Genomic DNA, 25,000 nt, shown 5'->3' on the forward strand with positions numbered 1-25,000 from the left:
GAGAAAGAAAACGGAGACAGAAAACGAGTCGAAAGTCTTGGAATGTGTTTCAACGCACCCCCCGGAATTTCAGTTTCCCATAAAGATGTCTTCGTAGACAGCGAGAGGTCTATGACCTGATTCCAGGTACCTCGAGGCTGAGGTAATGATGTTCCCCTTCCCTTCAACCCCCAACCCTTCCCCCATTCAGGAGAGAAGAGCTCAGAAGTCCTTAGATCAGATGTTCTTAGACTTATCTCAAAACTTTATGTATTGCTGTTCTTCTTTCGCTTCTTGAAGACCACCAGACACTAAACTAAATCTCGCGTATACCCCATACTCATGCAGTGCTGTTCCTCTTCCGCTTCTTGAAGACCCCCTCAGACACAAATAAATCACTAAACATCCACTAACTGCCACTAGATGTCGGTCCGGGGACTCACTGGTGACCCTTTATGGCCCACTAGGTGGTCCATAGACCAGAGGATATGGACCATTGACTTAGATCTTTTCGCTGACGGCGACAAATATATACGACTTAGTTCCGGTTCCCTCGAGGTTATGGGAATGACGTCATCGCCCTTTGTCTTCAAGAAGACCAAACTTCGAAACCAATTGGGTTCTTCTCTAAAGACATGACGACCCTAATACCTACCGACGACCCATCGCTGCTCGTCCGTCCTCCTGTAGGCGACGCTGTAGTGGGTGATGACGCAACCGCCATCTTCCCAGTGGCTGAGACTCAGAGCCGCCCAGGTCGTGTTGGCCGAGATGGCGCCCTCCGTCTCGCCCGCCCTCGGCACCGAGCCGGACGTGTGGGCGCTGACCATATCCGAGGGCCTTCCAATACCCACCTGCAGAAGGGGGAACAGAGTCTTAGATGAAGATCAGGAGTTCGTATACAATAGACATAAATTATTCGGTCACTGTTCCTAGGAAGAAAATATGGTGAAGGAAGTATAAAGATATTGGTGGTTTGAAATCTTTAAGTTGTGAACTTTTCGATTTAAAGAAAAAATTAAGTTTGAAAATTTAAAGCTTTGAATTCTATATTCAATTTTTTGAGTTTTGAAATTTTCGATTTTCAAAAATTTTGAGTTTCTAAATTTTCGATTTTCAAAAATTTTGAGTTTCAAAATTTTCGATTTTCAAAAATTTCGAGTATCCTATTAGCGAAAGAGACCAACGTATACATCACTCTGATAAATAAAGGACCAAAACAGTTGCTCAAACAAACCAAAAATCAACTTAATTTTCAGTTCATCAAGAAAACTCCAAAACCACCGACACTAAACAAAACCGGCAGCATCACAAACCCTCAGAGCCCGAGAGACCACTTTAATTTGTGTATAGACCAACCTTATTGTACGCTGTCACATAGAACTGGTAATACGTGCCAGTAAGTCTTCGTATAACGTACGGAGGGACTGAAAGACTACCTTAACGCGTGTAAAGACCAACCTTATTGTATGCTGTCACATAGAGCTGGTAATGCGTGCCAGTAAGTCTTCGTATAACATACGGAGGGACTGAAAGACTACCTTAACACGTGTAAAGACCAACCTTATGGTACGCTGTCAGATAAGATATGGTAATACGTGCCACAAGTTCGTATAACATACGGAGGGACTGAAAGGCTACCTTAACGCGTGTAAGGACCAACCTTATTGTATGCTGTCACATAGAGCTGGTAATGCGTGCCACAAGTAAGTCCTCTAAGAACATGCGAAGTATGGGTCGGAGGCACCGTCTCCTCCTGCCATTCCCCGTAGTCCCTCTTGTAGCTCAAGGTGAGCCCCAGCAGAGGGGCTCCTCCGTCATCGCTGAGTCTCCAGGCGACCGTGATGGAGGTCGCGTCCGTCCTTGTCGCGTGGACCAGCGGAGGGGACGGGGGTACTGCAGAAGGAAGAACATGAAGGAGGGGGTGAGATTGATCCTTTAGCAAAAGAGAGGGACTGCAGTAGGAGGGGGAAGAGGAGGTGGGAGAAGAGGGGGAGGAGGAGGAGGGAGAAGAAGAGGAGGGGGAGGAGGAGGGGGAAGAGAAGGTGGAGGAAGAGGAAGAGGAGGAGAGAGGAACGAACAGGAGGAGAAGTTAAAGTTAATTCGAAGAAGGAGGAACAGGAGAGAGAGGTGAGGTTAATCCGCTGAAATAAAAGAGGAACTGAAGAAAGAGGAGGAAGAAAAAAGAAATGGAGGAGGGAGAAGAGGAGGAGGAACTGGAAGGGGAATTGCGAATAATCCGTCAACAAAAGAAAGTTACTGCAGAAGGAGGAGGAAGAGGAAGTGGATATTAGTTTGAGAATTAAACCATCAAAAATATATGTATTTGCATGAAGTACTGCAGAAAGAGGAGAAGGAGAAGGAGGAGGAGGAGTTGAAATTAATCCACCAAAAATATATATATATATATATTTGCATGAGGTAATGCAGAAAGAGGAGGACGAAAAGGGGGATTCCCCTTCTAGCTGACAGCATAGTCCACAAGAGACGACTAGACTCTATAACCTAAGTGAAAGTGTCAGCATTGTGTAATGGTCCCTACCAGGACCGGGGGGGGCAAATTCGTGAAGTCTTGAGGTAGGACCGAAGGAGGAGGAGGAGGAGGAGGAGAACTGCAGGAAGGTCGACAGGCAATAAGGTTGCAAACAACGTGATAGGGAGAGATAAGGCGTGATAAGGGAGACACGGAGGGGCCGGGGAGGGGGGAGGTCAGGGTAAGGCAACGTAGAGTGAGAAAGGGCAGTATAGGGTTGGATGGATTGGGGACAAGGTAGGGTAGGATATATGGAGGGTACGGTAAGGTAGGGTAGAGTAGGGTTAGGGTAGGGCAGAGTAGGGTAAGGTAGGATGGATTAGGGCAAAGAAAGGTAGGATATGATATAGAGGGTAAGGTAAGGTAGAATAGAGTAGGGTTAGGGTAGGGTAGTATAGGGTATGGATGGTAGGGCAAGGTAAGGATAGGGTAAAGTAGGGTAAGGTAAGATAGGATATGGAGTGCAGGGCATGGTAAAGGTAGGGTAAGATATGGAGGGTAGGACAAGGTAAGGTAGTGTGGGTAGGTGTAGGGTAAGGTAGAGGAGGGTAGGGAGGGATAGAGTAGGACAAGGTAGGGTAGGATAGGATATGGTGGGTAGGGCAAGGTAAGGTTAGAGTAGGGTAGGGTTGGGTAGGGCAAGGTAAGGCTAGGGTAGGGTAGCATATGGAGTGTAGGGCAAGGTAAGGTAGGGTGGGGTAGGGTAGGATATGAAGTGTAGGGCAAGGTAAGGTTAAGGTAGGGTGGGGTAGAGTAAGGTAAGCTAGGGCAGGACAGGGTAGTGTATGGTAGGGTAGGGTAGGGTGGAGTAGGGTAGAGCAACGAAGGGAGGCGAGAGTGTGACGTCACGGGTCACATGGTTACATGATACGGAGATGCTCACGTCGTGATATCATCTCCTTATCTCATCGATGACGTCACTGAACCTGAGAGATCAAACATCGCTTTCCCTTCTCAACCACTCTTACTTGTGCCCAGTAAGTACGTACATACACGCAACGCCCCCACTTATGGAGTGCTGTTTACTTGAGGTTTATTTATTTATTTATTTATTTATTTTTTTTTGGGGGGGGGGTACACACCTATGGAACAGTCAGTCAGTATTCTTTTATAGCTGGAGTCTAATCCTAAAATAATGTGCCCCTACGGACCAGGGTCACTTCAGTATTCTTTAATATCTGCAGACGAGATTGGTGTCCATTAAAACAAAATTGATGACAACTTTTAATTCAATTCTACTTTACTCATGAAGATAGAAGCTCTGGTTATTATCAGAGACGAAATACAATTATATTTGGTTTGACCAGAATACAAGTTTTTAAACTCCTTTCGCAATAAACTCCACTTTTCCTTTTAATCTGTTTACTCCTTGGTTATCTTGGGCAATTTCCTGTCGCTCTCTCGGTAGCAACAGAGTTAGTTTATCTCGATTAATCTCCTTATCTCAGTCAATTTCATCTGTGGCACTCTTCCTTTTAGTCGGCTCCAGAGTTGGCGCCAACTCCAGGATGAGTTGTCGCCAAATCTGGCATCGACTGGAGGAAGGGGAAGGGAGAGATAGGATAAGAGGGATAGGATGGGAGGGGGGAGGGGAGGTAGAATAGAGGGAATAAAGGGATGAGGTGATAAATGAGGAGGGAGAGTGGAGTGTAGGGAGGTAAGGGGAGGGGAAAGGTGGAGAGGAGAGGCTGTGGTAGGGAGGGAATGGAAGGGGAGGGGAGAGGAGAGGCTGTGGAAGGGAGGGAATGGAAGGGGAGGAATAGAGGATTAACACGCAAGCTGAGTTGGTGCCAACTATGGGATGAGTTGGCGCCAACTATGGGATCGACTGTGGTGCCAGCAAAAGGAAGAATGCCACGTGACACTGACGAAGTTAATCGAGATAAGCCTTAACTCTGTTGCTGGCGAGAGAGCGCCAGGGAGGCGGAACCTAAGATAACCAGGAACTAAAAGGAAAAGTGGATTTTAATGTGAAAGGGGTTTAAAGATTTTTTTGTTTTGTTTTTTTGTTAAATCAGATGTATTTGTATTTCATTTTTTTATAACCAGCGCTGATATATTCTTGGGAAATATCGCGCCGAAAAGAGAAAAATCACACACACACACACACACACACAGTTGGTAGAGCGCTGAACTGCTACCAAAGTGGCCCGTAGTTCTTGGTTCGAATCCTGCCCAGGGCCGAAATTATTTCGGTACCGCTGTGCTTCGGGTCGTTACTCTGGCTCTCGTGGGCGGGGAGTTGGGTGTGTGTGTGTGTGTGAAAGGTCATAGCATTACCCATAGATCGGTCATACGAGCTCTGAGCTCTCTTCCGGGAGGGAAATAGCTGTCGATCACGAGTCCAACACGTGATCCAAAGACCAAGTGAAAGACACACACACACACACACACACACACACACACACAAAGAACATCCTGGGACCTGGCAACAACAGATATAACAACGCCTTTATCGCCTTGAATCCCCAAGGCTGTCCGAGAGGCATTAGGAAGCAATGAGGAAGTTTAGGGAAGATCTACTCGCTCACCCTGGTCACCGACACTTACTCCCACCCGACGCTCCCTTACCACGCCACGCTACAAGGCACAACAACAAACTCGTGCCCATCAGAGCACCGAGGACTGACCGCTCACCCTGGTCACCGACACTTACTCCCACCCGACGCTCCCTTACCACGCCACGCTACAAGGCACAACAACAAACTCGTGCCCATCAGAGCACCGAGGACTGACCGCTCAACTTGTACATTATCAGTGTATCACTGTATCATTGTTAATTCACTAAATTCATTATCATTATTTCGTTATTACACACACACACAGCTCTCATCCGGGAGGGTATAGCTGTCGATCACGAGCCCAGAATGTGATCCAAGGTTGTGGTGAATATCACAATTGAACTTTAACCCAGGCCACTCCCTCACCATCCCTACTCCCTCTCTCTTGTACTCCCATTCTCTCCCCTTTCACTCCATCTTCAACACTCCTTCTCCATCACAAGAACATAAGAATGAAGGAGAGTGCAAGAAACCATAAGGCCTACACTAGGCAGTTCCATGTCCATAACCACCTATCATCCCCATCCATAAAGTAATTTCAGCCTCTCTTAAAATAATCATTAGTTTCAGCGCTCACTAGATAGTTACTAAGTCTATTCCATTCGTTAACCAATCTATTGGTGAACTAGTTCTAGCCTATTTCCTTATTAAATCTAAATTTGTCTAATCAATCTCCCATAGCGTTATATCTTACCCTCCCCTCCTCCCAACCACCCTCTCCTGCTCCCCCTCCACCCACCCTCCCCCTCCCCTCCCCCTCTCCCCCCACTTTCGTCCCACCCTATCCTTCCTCGCAAAGAACTCCCCCACCTCCCTCCCTCCCTCCCTCCCCCCGACCCACCATCCTCCCCCTCCCATTTCCTTCTCTCCCCTTCTCCACCTCCACCTCCCTCCTTCCCTCCCACCTCCCGCGGTTTGACCCTGACCTCCATTTTGGAGCTCTGCCCAAGCGTGTGGTATGCTCTTGTTACTTTGAAGCCTTTCACTGGGGAAAAGTGTTTTTTTCTTTTTTCTTTTTTTTTCTTGGTTGATTAGAATTGACTAGTGGAAGATAGAAGGAGGGACAATCTTGTGTGATGTGGACAAAGTGTTTGACTGGTCAATCTTCTGTAATCCATTTAATCAATTACGAATAAAAGAAGACAAAAAATAAAAGAAAAATCAATTTTGAAAAGATAAATTCTTTCATTAACTAAAGAAAAAAGTAAACAAGTACATCACGCACGAAAAGACAAAGAAAAAAAATAAGAAAGAGAAAAAGAATCTACCATTAAAGAAATAGAAAAAGAATCTACCAGTAAAGAAAGAGAGAAACAGGTAGACAAAGAAAGAGAGACAGGTAGAGAGAAAGAGAGAGGGAGAAACAGGTAGAAAAAGAGAGTGACAGGTAGAGATCGAGAAAGAGAGACAGGAAGAGAGAAAAAGAGAGGGAGAGAGAGACAGGAAGAGAGAGAAAGAGAAAGAGAGTGACAGGTAGAGAGAAAGAAAGACTGGAAGAGAGAAAGAGAGAGACCCTCCATGACCTTCTTCCGGGTAGAGGACATTTTTTTTTTCTAACAACCGGTAAAGATCCGGTTAGGACCAACAGCCCTTGGTCAACCAGTGATAATCACTAATTGGCATAGAAAACGACTTCTCCCCTCCCCCCCTCCCCCACCCTACATTCCCTTTCCCCGAAAAACCCTTTTTCTAACGACTTCCCCCCCCCAAAAAAAAGAGAGAAATATATATATATATATATATATATATATTTTACATGGCTTAAGTAAAAATATTTTCTTAAAGAATGTCTTTCTGGAAGTGTAATTTTGATTTCATGTTACGAAAGGGCTTATTCTGTCCTTATGTGAGAGACTAGTTTACTAGCGATTCTACACTAGTGAGAGAAAGAGAGAAAACGAGAGAGCGAGCGTGAGAGAGAGAGAGAGAGAGAGAGAGAGAGAGAGAGAGAGAGAACGAAATCGAGTTCGAGAACGAGAGAGAGAGCGAATCGAGTTAGAGAGCGAGAGAGACAGTGAGTGAGAGAGAGAACGAAATCGAGTTCGAGAACGAGAGACAAAATGATAGAACGAAAACGAGAGATTGCAGTTGACCAGCGCTTCTATTATTGAGAGAGAGATTGTAGTATACCAGCTATTCTATCCATATGAGAAAGAGAGAGAGAGAACGAGTTCGAAAAGGAAAGAGAGAGAGAGAGAGAGAGAGAGAACGAGTTCGAAAAGGAAAGAGAGAGAGAGAGAGAGAGAACGATTTCGAAAAGGAAAGAGAGAGAGAGAGAGAACGAGTTCGAAAAGGAAAGAGAGAGAGAACGAGTTCGAAAAGAAAAGAGAGAGAGAGAACGATTTCGAAAAGGAAAGAGAGAGAGAGAACGAGTTCGAAAAGGAAAGAGAGAGAGAGAGAAAGAGAACGAGTTCGAAAAGGAAAGAGAGAGAGAGAACGATTTCGAAAAGGAAAGAGAGAGAGAGAGAGAAAGAGAACGAGTTCGAAAAGGAGAGAGAGAGAACGAGTTCGAAAAGGAAAGAGAGAGAGAGAGAGAGAGAGAGAACGAGTTCGAAAAGGAAAGAGAGAGAGAGAGAACGAGTTCGAAAAGGAAAGAGAGAGAGAGAAAGAGAGAACGAGTTCGAAAAGGAAAGAAAGAGAGAGAGAGAGAAAGGGGGGTACTCACCCTGGACTAGGACCGAGTAGGTGATCTGGTCGACGCCGTGTTGGTTGGAGACCCGGCAAGTGTAGTTGGCCGAGTCTTGCCTCTGGACGTCCCGGAGGACGAGGGCCCCGTCGTGGTAGGTCGCCGCGCGTCTGTCGGGAGCAGACGAAATAGGAGGAAATTAGCAAATTCAATGAGGAATGGGATGGAAGAAGAAGAAGAAGAGGACAGGAGAAGAAGAAGGAGGGAGGGTTAGAATGGAAGGGGAGAAGGGGAAGAAGAGGAGAGATGAAAAATAAGAAGAAAAAGCAGGAAACAAAGAAGAGGAGGAAGAAGAAGAAGGAAAAGAGAAAGAAGAAGAAAAGAGGAAGAAGAAGGAGGAGGAGAAGAAGGGAGGGCTAGAATGGGAGGGAGGAGAAAAGGAAGGAGAAGAAGAAGGAGGAGGAGGAGGAGGAGGAGGAGGAGGAGGGAGGGCTAGAATGGGAGAAGAAGAAGAAGAAAAGAGGGAGAAGGAGAGAGGGATAGGATGGGAGGGGAGGGAGGTCTAGGATGGGAGGGGTTAGGGAGGGATATGATGTGAGGGGTTAGAGAGGGAAGAGGGAGGGAGGGGTAGAGCAGAGGAGGAAATGAAAAGAGGAGATGGGGATAAATTGATAAAAGAGGACCGAGAGTGGAGTGGAGGGAGGGAAGGAGGAAGGGGGAGGGGAGAGGAAGGGGAGGGGGAGAGGCTGTGGAAGGGAGAGAGGGAGTGGGAGGGGAGGAAAGGGATGAGGAGAGGGTTAACAGAATCCCATAAAGTAGCCGACAGAGCCAATGGGAAAAAAGGACAACATGGTGGTCAATTTCAAATAGTACTTCATTTTTTTTTTGAAGGGGGAGGGGGTGTCATAAAACGAGCCAACCAGAACATTTGTTAAAGTCTTTTTTTTTTTCTTGTCGTTTGTGACCATTTTTTGTGTCCTTTTTTTTTCTCCTTTTTTATTGGGCTGCTACCTGATGACTTTTTTTTTCTTCAAAATTTCTTGAAGACATCAGTTGATTTTTTTTTCCACTTTCTTCGTCTTCTTTTTATTCTCAGATCTTCTTCCTCTTCCTTCTTCTCCCTCTCATCTTCTCCTCCTCCTCTCCTCCTTCTCCACCGTTTTCTATACATTATTAAAACTCACATTCCTCTCACCCGCTCCTTATTCTTCTTCTCCTCCTCCTCCTCCTCCTCCCTCCTCGTCTCCACCTTTTCCTCTTCTCCACCTCTTCTTCCTTTCCTCCTCTTCTCCACCTCTTCCTCCTCCCTCCTCTTCCCCACCTCTTCCTCCTCTCCTCCTCCTCCTTCCTCTTCTCCACCTCTTCCTCCTTTCCTCCTCCTCCTCCTCTCCTCTTCTCCACCTTTTCCTCCTCTCCTCCTCCCTCCTCTTCTCCACCTCTTTCTCCCCTCCTCCTCAACCACCTCCTCTTTCTGCACCCCTCTTTTCTCCACATTAACATAAAAATTTCTTTCATCCCCTCCTCCTCCTCGTCTTCCTCCACCTCCTCCTTCTCATTTTTCTCCTCCACCTTCCCCTCTCCTTCCTCCCACCTCTCTCCCCTTTTTCTCCTCCTCCTCCTCCTCCTCCTCCTTCTTCTTCTTCCTCTCCTCTTCCTCGGGGACTTACTGGTCGTCCTGCGTCCTGAGAGGGACCTCGAATCGGTACCAGTCCCTCTTGGACATCGGGATCCCAACGGCATCGCACCGGAGGCTGACGTCCTCCTTCCAATGGACAGCCACCGCCTCCCCCCACGAGGTGATCCTCGCAGGAACTGCAAAGAAAACGGGATGCGGGTTAACAAGTTTCCGACGATGAGGTCCTCCGTTTTTTATTCATTTGTTTTATTTTGTTCATTTTTTTTGCGGGTTCTATGGGCCCGCCAGGGGGCTGTTGCCGGTTTCCTAGAGGCTGCGGGTTTTCTACAAGAGAGATCAGGGGCAACGGATTAATTGCTTTTCTACAGGAACTGCAAAGGAAGTGGAATGATACACACACACACAAACTCACACATACACACACACACACACACACACACACATATATATACATATTCTCTTTTTTTTAAGGAACTGCATGTAAGACGGGTTGGAGGTTCTGTGGTTTCGACCTTGAAAACTTTTTTTTTTTTCCTTTTTTTTTCGTTGGGACAGGTAAACTGATGTTACCTGCGGACATACGAAAGGGTAACAATTCCAGTTAGACATGGTTGCACATAGTGGACGAAGAGGAAGAAGAAGACGACGACGAATAGGAAGAAGATGAAAAAGTAGAAGAAGAAAAGAAGAGGAAAAAAGTCAAGAGGATGAAGGATAAGAAGAAGAGGAAGAAAGACAAGAAGAAGAAGAAGAAGAAATAGAGGAGAAACAGAAGAATAAGAAGGAGCAGGAGAAGAAAAGGAAGAAGGAAAACAAGAAGAAGAATTAGAAGGAGGAGAAAAGCGAAAGAAGGACAAGAAGAAGAGGAAGAAGGAAAAGAAAAAAAAAAGCAGAGGAAGAACAATACCGAGAAGAAAGCAAAGAAGAAAGAAGAGGAAATAAGAAAAAGAAGAGGAAGAAGAAGGAGAAAAAGAGGAAGAACAAGAATAAGAATAAAAAGAAAAAGAAGAGGAAAGAAAAAAAAGAAGAGGAAGAAGGAGAAGAAAAAGAAGAGGAAGAAGAACAAGAATAAGAATAAAAAGAAAAAGAAGAGGAAAGAAAAAAAAGAAGAGGAAGAAGGAGAAGAAAAAGAAGAGGAAGAAGAACAAGAATAAGAATAAAAAGAAAAAGAAGAGGAAAAAAGAGAAGAGTTTGGAAAATGAATATATAGATAATGAAATATAAACAAAAAACAATTAACTACCAAATAGAAGAGGATAGTGAGGATAATGAGACAATAAAAAAAAAGTAAAAAGAGAAGAAAAACAATTAAGGAAGAATGTATATATATTTTTGCATCTATATTACGACAAATGTAACAAATGTTCTTAGTAACGTTTCTTGTGGAAATTAACATTAAAAGAATTGGGAAAAATAATTCCCTCATCCCATTAATTTTTCGTGAAACATATATTTTTTCCCTATTCCTAACCTTTCCTAACCTAACCTTACCTAAAAATGTGTATAGGAACAGACAAGCTTAGACACTGGAAAGCTATGACACCGCTACAGTTGTAAATTGCGGGAATTATTTGTCCACCAATCCTTAATATTAATTTCCGCAAGAAATCTTACTAAAGAAAAGTTGTTGGAGTTGTCATAATATAGATGAAAAAAAAAAAAAAAAAAAAAAATATATATATATATATATATATACACGAATTCTTTGCAAGCCAACGAGACGAAACTTCACAAATACCTAGGAAACAAGGGAGTATGAAAGCGAATGATTAGGATAACAACGAGATAATAAAATAATAATAGGATAAGAACGAGATAAGGAAATAATAAAAATATAAATAAAAAATGAAATAGTAAATTGGGGGATTGTGATAATTGGATATATGCACACCTGGCTTCACTGCTAAGTACTACAGTACCCTGCGAATTTTGCGAAACTGTGGCAAGCGTCTTTGCTTACATTGTGAAATTACGATACAAATAGACTTACGATGTCGTAAGTCATACGTCAGTCTCGTAAAGTTACGACCTGCGCTCCACGTAGCTCATTCGTGGAAATCAGTACTTAGAAGTGGAATCAGATTTCCTTGCATAAAGTTAGATGATCATTTAGTAAACAGGCAGACAAACAGACAACAGGATGCAGGTAGATACGCACACACACACACACGTACACGTACCTACCTACACACGCGCGAGCACACACACACACGTATACACAAGCACACGCACACATAAACACACACGTACATTCGCACACACACACACACACGTACCTACCTACACACGCACACACACGTATACGCAAACACACACGCACACACACACACACACACACACAAGAATGGGGGAGACTGCAAAAGACAGTAAAACACACACACACACACGTACAAACACACACACACACACACACACACACACACATACACGTCATAAGTGTAATTATGTCTGTAATACATAATAACCTAGATATTGAAATTACGTGGCTTAGATTTACAGCTTTGTCCGTGCAATATATGTGTCATTGTGTCTAAGGTGTTCACAATACAATCTAGATATTGAGATTAGGTGGACTAGATTGTACCAGGATGATTCATAAGATAATAAGAAACAAGAAGATAATAAAAAATATAAGAATAATGAAAAAATTATTAAACAATAGAAATAATAGAGAATTGTATAAATAATGGAAATTTATGGAAATAATGAAAAAAATAGAAATTATAAAAAACTATAGAAATTATACAAAAAATGAAAAAAATAACGAAAGTTTTTTTTTAAATATTAAAGATAATGAAAAATGAATAAACTAATACAAAATGAAAAAAGGCAAAAAAGAAAGAAAAATTGAAATAGTAAAAATATGACGAAAAAAAAAAAAAAAAAAAAATATATATATATATATATATTATAGTCCCCGTGAAGACTTGCGTTAGTTAATAATTAACTACCAAGTTAAATAACAAATTAATGATAATGACATGTTTTAACGTCACGAATTCCTCTTATCGGGAGACTAGGACAGTACCCCTCACAGAGGACTTTGTAGCGAGAAATTTAATAGATCATGCCTATGGTTCAACTTCGCCGGTGGCAGGATTCGAACCACCATCCCCTCGAGCTTTCAAATGAACTAAATGATAAATTAATAAGTGATATGATATGAGACAATCTGTCACATAAAGAGTTTGATTATTGAATAAATACATCACAGAATACTAAATTAATAATATTTAGAGGAATATATAAATATATTTATTCATGGATAAATGAATAGATAAATCTGTTTATTTATAGATAAATAACCTATTTGGCTATCTACGTCTTACTATAAATATATCCAAATAAATCAAAATCAATAGATTAATAAATAATTGAATAATGAAATCAATATATATTTAAAGAATGAATTGAAGATATCTAACAAGCCAAATAGATAGATCATCACACAAACAAATATGTTAAACAAATAATAAATAATGGAATTTGATCATTAATACATATATTCCACAGTTGTACATGACACACACACACACACACACACATATATATATATACATATATATATATATATATATATATATATATATATATAAATATATATATTACCGAACAGATAAACACACACACACAAAATAATTATATAATATATATATATATATATATATATATATATATATATATATATATATATATATACATATATACATATATAAAACAAATAATACCCAATACAATATTGATCGATAACACATAACCATACGTTATATAAAAAAGGGCGACTGATTCATAATAACGAACGCAATATTGATGAATAACATACATACTCCATATAAGGACGTTACATAAAACAGAGAAAGAAAAGAGAGAAAAAAGAAAAAGAAAAGAGAGGGAGAGAGAGTAAAAGGGATAGAGTGAGAGAGAGAGAGAGGAAAGAGATAGAGACATAGAGAGAGGAAGAGAAAGAAAAGAGATTGAGAGAGAGAAAATAGAGAGAGGAATGAAAGAAAGAGGCAGAGATAGAGAGGAAAGAGAGACAGTGGAAGAGAGAGAAAAGAGTGAGGGAGAAAAGAAAGATAGAGACAGAGAGAGAGAGAGAAAAGAGAATGAGAGAGAGAGCAAGAGACAGACAGAGGAAGAGAGAGAAAAGAGAGAGAGCGAGGGTGCTAGGTAACCCATTGAGGGGGTGACACCTGTAGTAGGCCCAGCGTGGCCTGGCAACACGTCTAAGCAGCAGCAGCTCCTCCTCCTCCTCCTCCTCCTCCTCCTCCTCCTCCTCCTCCTCCTCCTCCTCCTCCACTCACCCACGTTCTGGAGAATCACGGTGGCCGGGCTGGTTGGCGACCCCTCGCCGATTTTGGTCTTGGCCGTGACTCGAATGTGAAGCGGCCCCTGGCGTGAGTCAAGGGACAGCTCGTGCTTGGTGGACGGCGCCCTGACCACGTACTTCTGCAGGAGAGACATTGAGTGCTTAAGAACAGAAGAACATAAGAATGAGGGAGACTGCAAGAGACCATAGGGCCTATGCTAGGCAGTTTCATGTACCTTATCACCTGTCATCTCTAAACATAAGAATGGGGGAGACCGCAAAAGACCATAAGGCCTACAGTATGGAGTTTTATGTACCATACTACCTGTCATCCCTAAGCATAAGAGTGGGGGAGACTGCAAAAGACCATAAGGCCTACACTAGGTAGTTGCTTGTCCCTTATCAACCTTAACCATTAAGTTATTTCACTTTCTCTTAAGAACAGAAGAACATAAGAATAAGGGAACCTGCAAGAGAACATAAGGCCTACACTATGCAGTTCCATGTCCTTTAAGACCTGTCATCCTTACCCATAAGGACGTCTAATCCTCTCTTAAAGGAGCAAATTGTTTCAAAAGAACATAAGAATGGAAGAAACTGCGCGAGACCATAAGGCCTACACTAGGCAGTTCCATGTCCCTTACTATAAAGTTATCTCATCTTTCCTTAAAACAACCAATTATAGTTTCAGCTCTCACTTCATGATTACTAAGTTTATTCCATTCATTAACTACTCTCTCGACTATCTTCGAGCCCTGTTATGCATCACTCGAAAGAAAGGCGATGGGGAGACGATTCTCTCCGATGTCTGTCTTTAGGAACCGCCAATTGCAGGAACTATTCCCTTTTGGGTTGAAGAGTTGCATTGTGGGCAACTTTAAGGATGTCTTAGTACTACAGGTTGGTCCTCTTGTGTAACATGGGCAGGCTCTGCCTTCTGCTGTCGTGTTTGTTTGTTTGTTCTTTGTTTGTGAAGATAATAACAAAGCAGTTCTATCCTCGTGGGTACCCCCCTCCCCCGTGGCTCAGTTGGTAAAGTGCACGTCTGGAAACCGCGCGGTGAATTCGGCGTCAGTTTGAACCCTTGCCGCGGCGCAGAGGTTAAAGAAAAATTGAATTTAAAACTGATCACGATTTCATCGATTCATTCATTTATTAATTTATTCATCTATTATATATTTATCTATTCTTTATTTCTTATTTGTTCATTAATTGATCTATCTATTTATTAATTCCGTTATTTCCTTACTTATTACCTACTTATTTATTTGTTTATTTATTTATTTGATTGCTTTTCTATTATTTATTTACTTATTCATTTTTCGATTCATTTAGACTACAATTATCTCCCAAGAAAAGAAAAGTATATAAATAATTATATAAATAGATAAATCTGACGAAATGGGAGAGAGGAGAGGAGAGAGAGGGATATATATATATATATATATATATATATAGACAGAGAGAGAGAAAGAGAGAGGGATCAAGGAAGGATAATATCGAAATAGGGATAGCAGTAGACATTGATCAACTTTTTTTTTTATAGTGGTCGATTAGTCCCCAGTCATGGAATAGTGCTGCGTGCCTGTGGTCCGTAGGGGTGTTGGTAAAAATAAAGGGAAAAACTCGTTTGAGATGTTAGCTGCATGTAGCTTATGCGGGTAATACCCTCATGCAGGGCCTGTGAGTGTGGATACGGTGAAGGAACCCCCTCCTTCACCGTATCCGTGGGTGATGGTATGGGTGTTTGTGTTTTTTTAGTGCGGGTGTGCAAATATATATATATATATATATGTATGTATATGTATATATATGTATATATATATGTATATATATGTATATATATGTATATATATGTATATATATGTATATATATATATATATATATATATATATATATATATATATATATATATATAATGAAGGTGGAAAAAAGTCACGGGTCTAGTTCCGAGTTCCTGAGTTTATTCCTGACCGGTTTCGCTCTAGGCTTCTTCAGAGCGAAACCGATCAGGAATAAACTCAGGAACTCGGAACTAGACCCGTGACTTCTTTTTCCACCTTCATCAACTTGTCACAATGCACAAGCATATATGTATATATATATATATATATATGTATATATATATACATATATATATATACAAACACATTATATATATATATATATATATATATATATATATATATGTGTGTGTGTGTGTGTGTGTGTGTGTGTGTGTGTGTGTGTGTGTGTGTGTGTGTTTTAGTGCGGGTGTGTAAATAAGTGTTAGCGCGCGCGTGTGTGTATGTGTGTGTGCGTGCGTGCGTGTGTGTGCGTGTGTATGTGTGTCTGTATGTGTGTGTGTGTGTGTTTGCGTGTGCTTTAGTGCGGGTTTGTAAATACGTGTCCGCGCGCACGTGTGTGTATTTAAATGTGTGTGTGTGTGTGTGTGTGTGTGTGTTTCAGCGCGCATGCGTGTATTAATACGGGTGTGTGAACATGTTCATATGTAAGTTGGAAGATTTGGAGGAACTGAACCTTACGGGGGGGAGGAAGGGGAGATAGTTTCCCCCTTCCCCCCCACATTGTAATAAGGTTAATGACCTTAACCTTAATCTCCCAAGGTCATATCATTAAAAGAATTTATCTTGTCATTGCATGCGACCGTTATCTTCCTCCCGGTGATAACACATATCACAAGGCAAGAGATCCCTTATCTTAAAAACAAAAGATAAAAAAAAAAAAAAAAAAAAAAAATTGTATTTACTAACCGCGACCTTCCTTACCTTGACGTAACCGTCTCGCGACCGTGTCGTGATCGTGTAAGACACGATCTGACCGTTCGGGTTCTTCGGCGGTCTCCAGGACACCACGACCGACTTTGGTCCCGCCATGGCTGCCTTGACGCCGTCTGGGGCACCAGGGACTGAAAGGAGAAGAAGAAGAGGTGAGGTGAGGGGGAAGAAGAAGGAGAAAGAGAAGAAGAAGAAGAAATGAAGAAGAAGAAGAAATGATGAAGAAATGAAGAAGAAGAGGAACAACAACAAATAAAGAAGAAATAAAGAAGAGGAAATGAAGAAGAAGAAATGATGAGGTGAGGGGGTAAGAAGAATGAGAAGATTAAGAAAAAAAAGAAAAACTGAAGAAGAAGAAATAAAGAAGAAGAAGAAGAAGAAATGAAGGAGAAGAAGAAGAAGAAGAAAAATAAAAAATGAAGATGAAGAAGAAGAAGAGAAAGAAGAAGAGAAGGAAGAAGAAGAAGAAGAAAGAGGAAGAAGAAATAAAAAAGAAGAAAAAGGAGATGAGGAAATGAGTGGAAGGAGTGACCGCGGACTAGGAGATGATGGGGAAGAAGAAGATGAAGAGGAAGAAAAAAGTTGAAGATGAAGAAGAAAAAGAAGCTGAAGATGAAGAAGGAAAAGAAAAAAGAAGAAGAAGGGGAGGGAGGCGAAGAAAAAGAAGAATAGAAAAAGAAGAATAAGAAGAGAGATGAGGTGATTGGGGAAGGGTAGAGGGGGGAAGGGAGGAAGAGGAGGAAGGGAAGGGAGGAGGAAGTAAGGGGTAAAGGGTGAGGGTCCGGGAGGGGAGGAAGAAGGAGGAGGAAGAGCAGAAGGAGGAGGAGGAGGAGATGAGTGGATGAGGAGGAGAAGGAGAGGAGGAGGAGGAGGGGGAAGAGGAGGAAGAGTAGGATATGGAGCAGGAGGAGGAGGTGAGTGGATGCGGGGGTAATGGGCCGGGTGGGGGGGGGGGCAGATCACCCGGGCCTAACAAACAAGTTAAAGGAATTACAGTTATGGGTAGAGAATTCCTCGGGGAGGAGGAGGGGGAGGAAGAGGAGGAGAAAGGGGAAGAAAAATTCTTACAGAGTAGAAAGGTATTCGTTCTTATTTCTTGGATGTTGTGTGTGTGTGTGTGTGTGTGTGTTCCCTTTCTACCTATTTACTCCAATAAGTAAGAAAATGTACATAACTCTAATCTCTATTATATGCTTATCTTTATCTGTTATATACTTAACTGCGCAATAAAAATATAATTAAAATTTTATACATTTAATTGCGTAGGTCAGGTATGTAAAACTTAATTTGAAATGAATTTTATGAAATTATATTTTAGTACTATAATATGGTCACTCACAATTATGTTCAAATTTACTATGATAGATATGAATTTCTAGGTTGCAATCTGTATTCAGATGGATTTATAAAGTCTAAATTATTAGTAAACGCAATCAAATATCACCCTTGTGTACGAATAAAAATCAATTCATAGCAAATATATGCTTTTTAGCATATACCATTAGTATAATATATATATATATATATATATGCTAATAAGAACACGGGTACGTGTGTTCACTTATGCAAAGTAGACCATTTGGAAAAAAGAAACTAACGAAGCAGAGCGCTGAAGATGTAATATACGAAAGCGCTCTCCTTCGTTAGTTTCTTTTTTCCAAGTGGTCTACTTTGCATATATATGTATGTATATATATATGTATATATATATATATATGTATATCACATACATATTATTAATTATACAAATTATAAGATAATTGTTCTACAACTCCTAAAAGGATCTACACAAAATATATAAATACAAAATCTGTCCACATTTGTTAAAGAAAAGTCTTTTTTTTCGACATGACGTCATAACCTTGAAAACAAGACGCTATGACGTCACTCATAAGCTCCGCCCCCTTTCTACGCGCGAGCAGACTTCGTAAACAAAAACAAAAAAAATGTCCTCGAAGTCGATTTGACGTCATATCGCTTTCAAGACTTTCTCCAATTGCGGATCGTCCGAAGAGGAGGATGATATGACGTCATTCTTAAGCCACGCCCCCTCCCTGCGTGTGGACGACAGACTAAAAAAAAAAAATGATAAAATGAAATAAATTAATCAATAAATAAAAACCTCACCATCCTCTTCGGTCGCGCACCGGATCGGCTCGCTAGGAGGTCCTTCTCCAACGCTGGTGAAGGAGAGGACCTCGAGGCTGTAGTTCGTGAAGGGGCGAAGACCTCGCAAGGACACCGACACCGTCGAAGTCGTTTCTCGGTTCTTCTCGTTGTCTGGGGAAAGAGGAGGAAGAAATCGATTAATCATTAATGTCCAAAAATGCTTCTTCAGAATGAATGAAAATGCCTGATGTGTATGTATGTATATATGTATGCATATATGTATGAATGCATATATGTATGCTGGCATGTACACATACACACACACATATATATATATATATATATACAAATATATGTGTGTATATATATATATATATATATATACACCGGTATATATGTATAAACTTATGTAAGTATATATCTTAGCATATATGCATATGCAAACATACATACATACACAATGCACAAATATATATACACTTACACATAACCAAACATACAAATAACCATCCCCCTTGCTAAGCTAGCATACCTACCAAGCCCCAGTCATAACATAAGAATGGAGACTGCAAGAGACCATAAGACCTGCACCAGGCAGTTCCATGTCCCTTACCACCTGCCATCTCTATCCATAAAATTATCTAATCATCTCTGAAAATAGCCCATTGTTTCAGCACTCGCTACTACATGGTTACAAAGTTTATTCCACTCGTTAACTACTCCATTGGTGCGCCGTTTCTTGCCTATTTCTCTTCAGAAGAGAACAGTATTCCATACTGAAAGGGGTTTAAGAAATAACATTCTCTGGTATATCAGACCACTGAACGCGATATCCGCGACCTAGATCTGAGGTCAGAAAGGGTCAAGTCTTCGAAGGGCTTACTGTGGTCGATGGCTGTGTACAACACGCGGTATCCCAGTAGGACGCCCCGGGCCAATGCTGTAGGTAAAGGATCCCAGGAAACCAGGAGACTCTGTGCCGTCATCGGAGAGCAGCGGAGTCCTGCAGGAGCTTCCGAAGGGACTGGAAGAGTCGAAGGAGCGATAAGTAGGAAGGTTTTTTTTTTTCATTCTGCTTCATTCACCCATTGAAAGCTAGTGGCCATTTAAAAGTTTCTTTCTAGGGCTTCCTTTCAAATGAATAAAACTATCTGGCAGGAGGCAGAATATGTGTAGAGGTGAAGTTAGGTAATCAAAGGATTATGTATTTCATTCTGACAAGAAACAGACTATTTTATTCAGCTTGAAAAGACCTCTGGGCTTTGAAAGGTTAAGTATACAAACACACACAATGTGTATATATATATATATATATATATATATATATATATATATATATATATATATACACTATCATTATTATTATTACCGTCTTGCAGAGTGGTCGTCGAGATCTCTGTGCTCGTGGGTCCCGCCCCGTGAGTGTTGACTGCTTGGAGGACGACCTGGTACTGCGTGAAGGGCAGGAGCTCGGTCACCAGGGCACTGCAGCACTCCGTCGGGGAGACGCCTCCGGCTGGGGAACCCTCGACCTCCACAGTCACGAACTTGTACTGTTCGTTGGGAATCCTGAAGAAGGAGAAGCTGTGTCATATGCTTTTTATAAGTCCATCAATGAAGAAGCTGTGAGGTTGGCCTTCAGGAACGTCTACTGTTCCTTGGAAATCCTGAAGAAGGAGAAGATAAAGAAAGAACTATGTCGTAGGTTTTTTATAAGTCCATCAGTGAAGAAACTTTGATATTCGTCGTCAGAAGTGTCTACTGTTCATTGGGAATCCTGAAGAAGGCGAAGGTATGTCATATACTTTATATAAGTGCATGAATGGAGAAACTTTCATTTTCACCGTTTGAAGAAGAAGATAGAGGAAGTGCTATGTCATAGGTTTTTGTAAGTCATAAACCTGTATTGCCCGGGAATCCTGAAGAAGGTGAAGGGGGAGCTATGTGATATGCTTTGTTTAAGTCCATCAATGAAAAACCTTTGGTTTTCATCGTCAGGAACTTGTACTGTCCGTTGGGGATTCTGAATAAAGAAAGTCAATAAAGACTTTTGTCATATACTTTTTATAAGTCCATCAATACAGAACTTTTGATTTTCATCATCGAGAATATCTACTGTTTGTTCGGGGTTTTGAAGAAGGTGAAAGGAAAAGCTATGACGTATACTTTTTATAAGTCAATTAAGCTTTAAAAAACGATTATATAAAACTTTAGGGAAAGACCGTAGAGGGGTTAGGACATGTCATATGTGGTTTATAAGTCAATGAAGATATATAAAATTAATAGTACCTAGAACTACAGGGAGAGAATATAGAATAGGTAAGACACGTCATATATATATATATGTATATATATATATATATATATATATATATATATATATATATATATATATATGTGTGTGTGTGTGTGTGTGTGTGTATTCACTTGGTCTTTGGATCTCGTGTTGGACTCGTGATCGATAGCTATTTCACTCCTGGAAGAGAGCTCAGAGCTCGTAGGTCAGATCTATGGGTAATGCTATGACCTTACACACACACACAGACCCAACTCCCCGCCCACGAGAGTCAGAGTAACGACCCGAAGCGCAGCGGTACCGTGTGTGTGTGTGTGTGTGTGTGTTTTCTAGATTTGTGTAGAGTTCTAAAAATCATAGATCTAGAGGAACGGGGCACGAGTCTTCATGATGTAAAAATTTTCATAACATCTGATAAAGAATCGATAACACACAAAAAATCAGATCTGAAGAAGAAATGATATCGGGTGATATCAGCTGATAAAGAGGTGATAGCATCGTATCTAGGAGTGTTTTGACAATGAACACAAACAGGAAAAGAGAGAGAGAGGGAGAGAGAGAGAGAGGAGAAAGAGAAGTAGAAAGACGGAGAAAGAGAGAGGGGGAGAAGGAGAAAGAGAAAATGGGAGAGAGAGAAAGAATGAAAGAGAGAGAGAGAGAGAGAGGAACAGAGAGAATGAGATGAACAGAATGAGAGAGAGAGAGGAACACAGAGAGAGAGAGAGGGGGGGGGGAACCTGGGGGTCCAATGTCCCCAAAAAGACCCACTCACTCCGCAAGTCTGTATCCGATGTAGTAGGCCACAATGTTCCCATGCTGGACATCGGCGTTGGGTGGAGACCACGTGATCCGGAGACTCTTGGAGGACGCTGCTGTCACCTTGATGTCCTCAGGGGGTCCCCCAGGGGCCTCGCCCTCCGTGGTTACCTGTAGAGCCTGGGGGGGACGGGAGTGGGGGGAGAAGACCGGAAGTCATTTGAATCCGAAGAAGAAAATCTCAACAAATGGGTTACTGTTCACTATAAACCCACTATCGGAGAAATAATAACGGAAGTACAGGGAAACTGTATATTTCGACTACTATCTGTAGTCCTCTTCAGCAGAAGGACTACAGGACATTCTGCTGAAGAGGACTACAGATAGTAGTCGAAATATACAGTTTCCCTGTACTTCCGTTATTATTTCTCCGATAGTGGGTTTATAGTGAACTTTTACAAATGTGTTATAACATACCGATTTCCAAATGGGTTACTCTTAAAATGAATAGTAGATAAACAAATACATAAGTAGAAATATTTATATAAATTATCAGATAAATGAATGAATAAATAGAATATATATGTACATGAATGAGTAGGTAAGTTATTAAGCGAATAAATAAAAAATCAGAGAACGCTGATGGGTAATGGCGTTTGGAAAAATATATATACTATATCACAAAACCAAGTTTGAACTCTCTTTAAGAGAAAAAAAAATAATAATTATCGGTTATCTAGAAAAAGAAATTCCATGTCGTCTTATAACTCCATTAAGTGCTAACCCTAAACAAACCTCTTAAAAGAAGAAGAAAAAACAAAACAAAAGATAATTTAGATACATTACCGACACCTAAAGACACCATGACGTCACAAGAAAATGTAAAAAAAAAAGAAAAAAAAAGTGAAAAGTCTTATGATGTCACGAACACCTGACAGAGAGATAGGACACTTCGACCTTCGGGCGGAGAACCTTACCTCAGAAGGCGGAGACGCCCCGATGGCGTTGTGGGCGTAGAGGGTGAAGAGGTACTGGGTGGCAGGTATGAGGCCGTCCACAATGACGTCGGACCGCGACCCGTCCACTCTGACTTCAGGCTCGAGGGCCTGCCACACTCCTGAAGAAGGAAGAGAAAATCCCTTAGTCGTTGAGGACGAAAGGACCGCGCGGACAGTTGATCCTCGGACAATTGATCCACGGACATTTGTCCTATCATTGGACAGTTGACCACTGGAGAGTTGATCACCGGAACAACGCCTTTAGAGAATTGATCGGACATCAATATATAGGCGTTCTCGTCATCATTGAGGGATTCTAGAAGGATTAATTGTCCAGTGTCAGATTGGAGAACGAGCAGCCTAGAAACGCCGTTGTCATATTGTGACTTTTGAACACAGGACTAGAATCTGCCCAATACACGTTAACAAGATTACCTGGCAACCTCAGACTTTCTTGGTGTCGGCCAATGTATTAAAACACATTAAAAAGTCAGAGAAACGTAATATAGTCGCACATTGGTAAAATAAGATTATCGGGGAAATAAGATCAGAGAAACAAAAGATCCCTTTCTGCTGAAGAGGGCCACAGATAGTGATCGAAATATACGGATATTTTGTATCTCTGATCTTATTTCTCCGATAGTGGGTTAAAAGTCTTACATGAAAAAATATTTCTAGCAATGGATATGTGTGAAAGGGAGCACCAGGAACTCAGCTGTATCAAGTGTCATTATCTTTGTTGTATCTTTGCTGTAATGATTGCCATATATTACATGGTTTATTATATCTTGTTTGATTTATTCCCTTATTATTCTTATTTATTTATTATTAGTTGTTCTTGATAAATTATCATTAACGTTTGCTTATCAATCATTATCTATTTTTATTTATCTATATACTTGCTTTTTAGTCTGTTTACTCATTTATTGATTTATTTGTTTTTCGCATCCGACCTAGTTATGGAACTCTTAGCTGTATCAAGTGTCATTATCTTTGTTGTATCTTTGCTGTAATGATTGCCATATATTACATTATTATATCTTATTTGATTTATTCCCTTATTATCTTTATTCATTTATTATCAGTTGTTTTTAATAAATCATTATTAATGTTTGCTTATCAATCATTATCTATTTTTATTTATCTATTTACTTTACTATTTCTTTTTATTTATTTGTTTGTTTTTCCGCATCCGACCTAGTTATAGACCAAAAGGTCTCCTGTCGGGATGATCGTCTTCCGTAATCCTTTGTAATGTATTCGAAGAACTTGTGACTGTTGGGAATCGTCCTCAAGTCCTTGTACTAAAGAGCTGGAAAAGCAACTTCGTGTTTCCGGCCCAATGATAGAAAGGATTCCAATCACATACAAACTGCACACTTGGGCTTGGATCACGTGTTGGAGTCGTGATCGACAGCTATTTCCCTCCCGGAAGAGAGCTCAGAGCTCATACCTTGTATATGACCGATCTATGAGTAATGCTGTGACCTTACATTACACACACTCATTCAACTCCCCGCCAACGAGAGTTAGAGTAACGACTCGCAGCGCAGTGATACTGAAATTGTTTCAATCATGGGTGGGGTTCGAACTCGGACCGCCGTAGTGGCGGCCGCGAACGGTACTATTGCGCCTTTGGCTTGACAGTTCACCCAATTCCCCATCCCATTTACGCTGTCCTAAAGTAATCGGTGCTCGGACAAAAGGTCCCCGGACAAAAGGTCCTGAAATCTGCACCCCTGGGACAAAATGTCCCCAACGGCCTAGGTGGGTGGTCAAAATGTCCCCAATTTTTTTTTTTTTCTAAAAATTTGTCAGATGTGTTTTACTTTATTCCTTTATATGTTTTTTGGTGAATATTTGGTTTTTAACTATAGGCATACAATATAAGTTCAATAAAGCATAATATTATTGTGTGCTGTAATTGTACTCATAATTTGCGGAATGAACATTTAAAAAAATGGTCTGAAAAGTGGCTAATGAAATTTAACAAGTAAATGCAAGGTAATGCACATAGGTAAAAATAACAATAAGTACGATTACAAGTTATTTTGGAAATTCGTTAACAAAAGTGAGTGGTGAAGTTTTGTTTTTTAACTTGATTTTTTTATTTTTTTATAGGCATACAATATAAGTTCAATAAAGCATAATTGTGTGCTGTAATTGTACTCATAATTTGCGGAATGAAGATTTAAATAAATTACAGCAATGGTCTGAAAAGTGGCTAATGAAGTTTAACAAGTAAATGCAAGGTAATGCACATAAGTAAAAATAACAGTAAGTACGATTACAAGTTATTTTGGAAATTCGAACAAAAGTGAGTATTGAAAAAGATCTCGGCGTATAAGATATTTAATAGAATATCAAATATTATTGTACTTTGTGTTTATATATAGAGATTCTCCTGAATTTAAGGGTT

The 25,000-nt window shown here is 40.9% G+C and overlaps 1 protein-coding gene across 7 annotated transcripts in view; it reads right to left on the minus strand.

Annotated features, from left to right (window-relative positions):
* The window catches only part of LOC143041449 (cell adhesion molecule Dscam2-like), a 201,915-nt gene that overhangs the window by 33,823 nt on the left and 143,092 nt on the right, over positions 1-25,000 (minus strand). For all 7 annotated transcript variants that reach the window (XR_012967806.1, XR_012967807.1, XM_076213335.1 and 4 more), the window contains exons 19-29: positions 22,561-22,700; positions 21,600-21,763; positions 19,901-20,100; positions 19,415-19,555; positions 18,550-18,702; positions 16,414-16,553; positions 13,640-13,784; positions 9,367-9,511; positions 7,739-7,869; positions 1,643-1,875; positions 635-833 (exon numbers count right to left, since the gene is read on the minus strand). Coding sequence is in view for 5 of the 7 variants with exons in the window: in XM_076213335.1 (XP_076069450.1) it covers positions 635-833; positions 1,643-1,875; positions 7,739-7,869; positions 9,367-9,511; positions 13,640-13,784; positions 16,414-16,553; positions 18,550-18,702; positions 19,415-19,555; positions 19,901-20,100; positions 21,600-21,763; positions 22,561-22,700 (1,791 nt within the window). In the remaining 2 variants the exon portion in view is untranslated. The remainder of the gene's footprint in view (positions 1-634; positions 834-1,642; positions 1,876-7,738; positions 7,870-9,366; positions 9,512-13,639; positions 13,785-16,413; positions 16,554-18,549; positions 18,703-19,414; positions 19,556-19,900; positions 20,101-21,599; positions 21,764-22,560; positions 22,701-25,000) is intronic.

The sequence above is a fragment of the Oratosquilla oratoria genome, chromosome 31, assembly GCF_046742065.1.
Source record: "Oratosquilla oratoria isolate Oo_2021 chromosome 31, ASM4674206v1, whole genome shotgun sequence".
NCBI lineage: Eukaryota > Metazoa > Arthropoda > Malacostraca > Stomatopoda > Squillidae > Oratosquilla > Oratosquilla oratoria.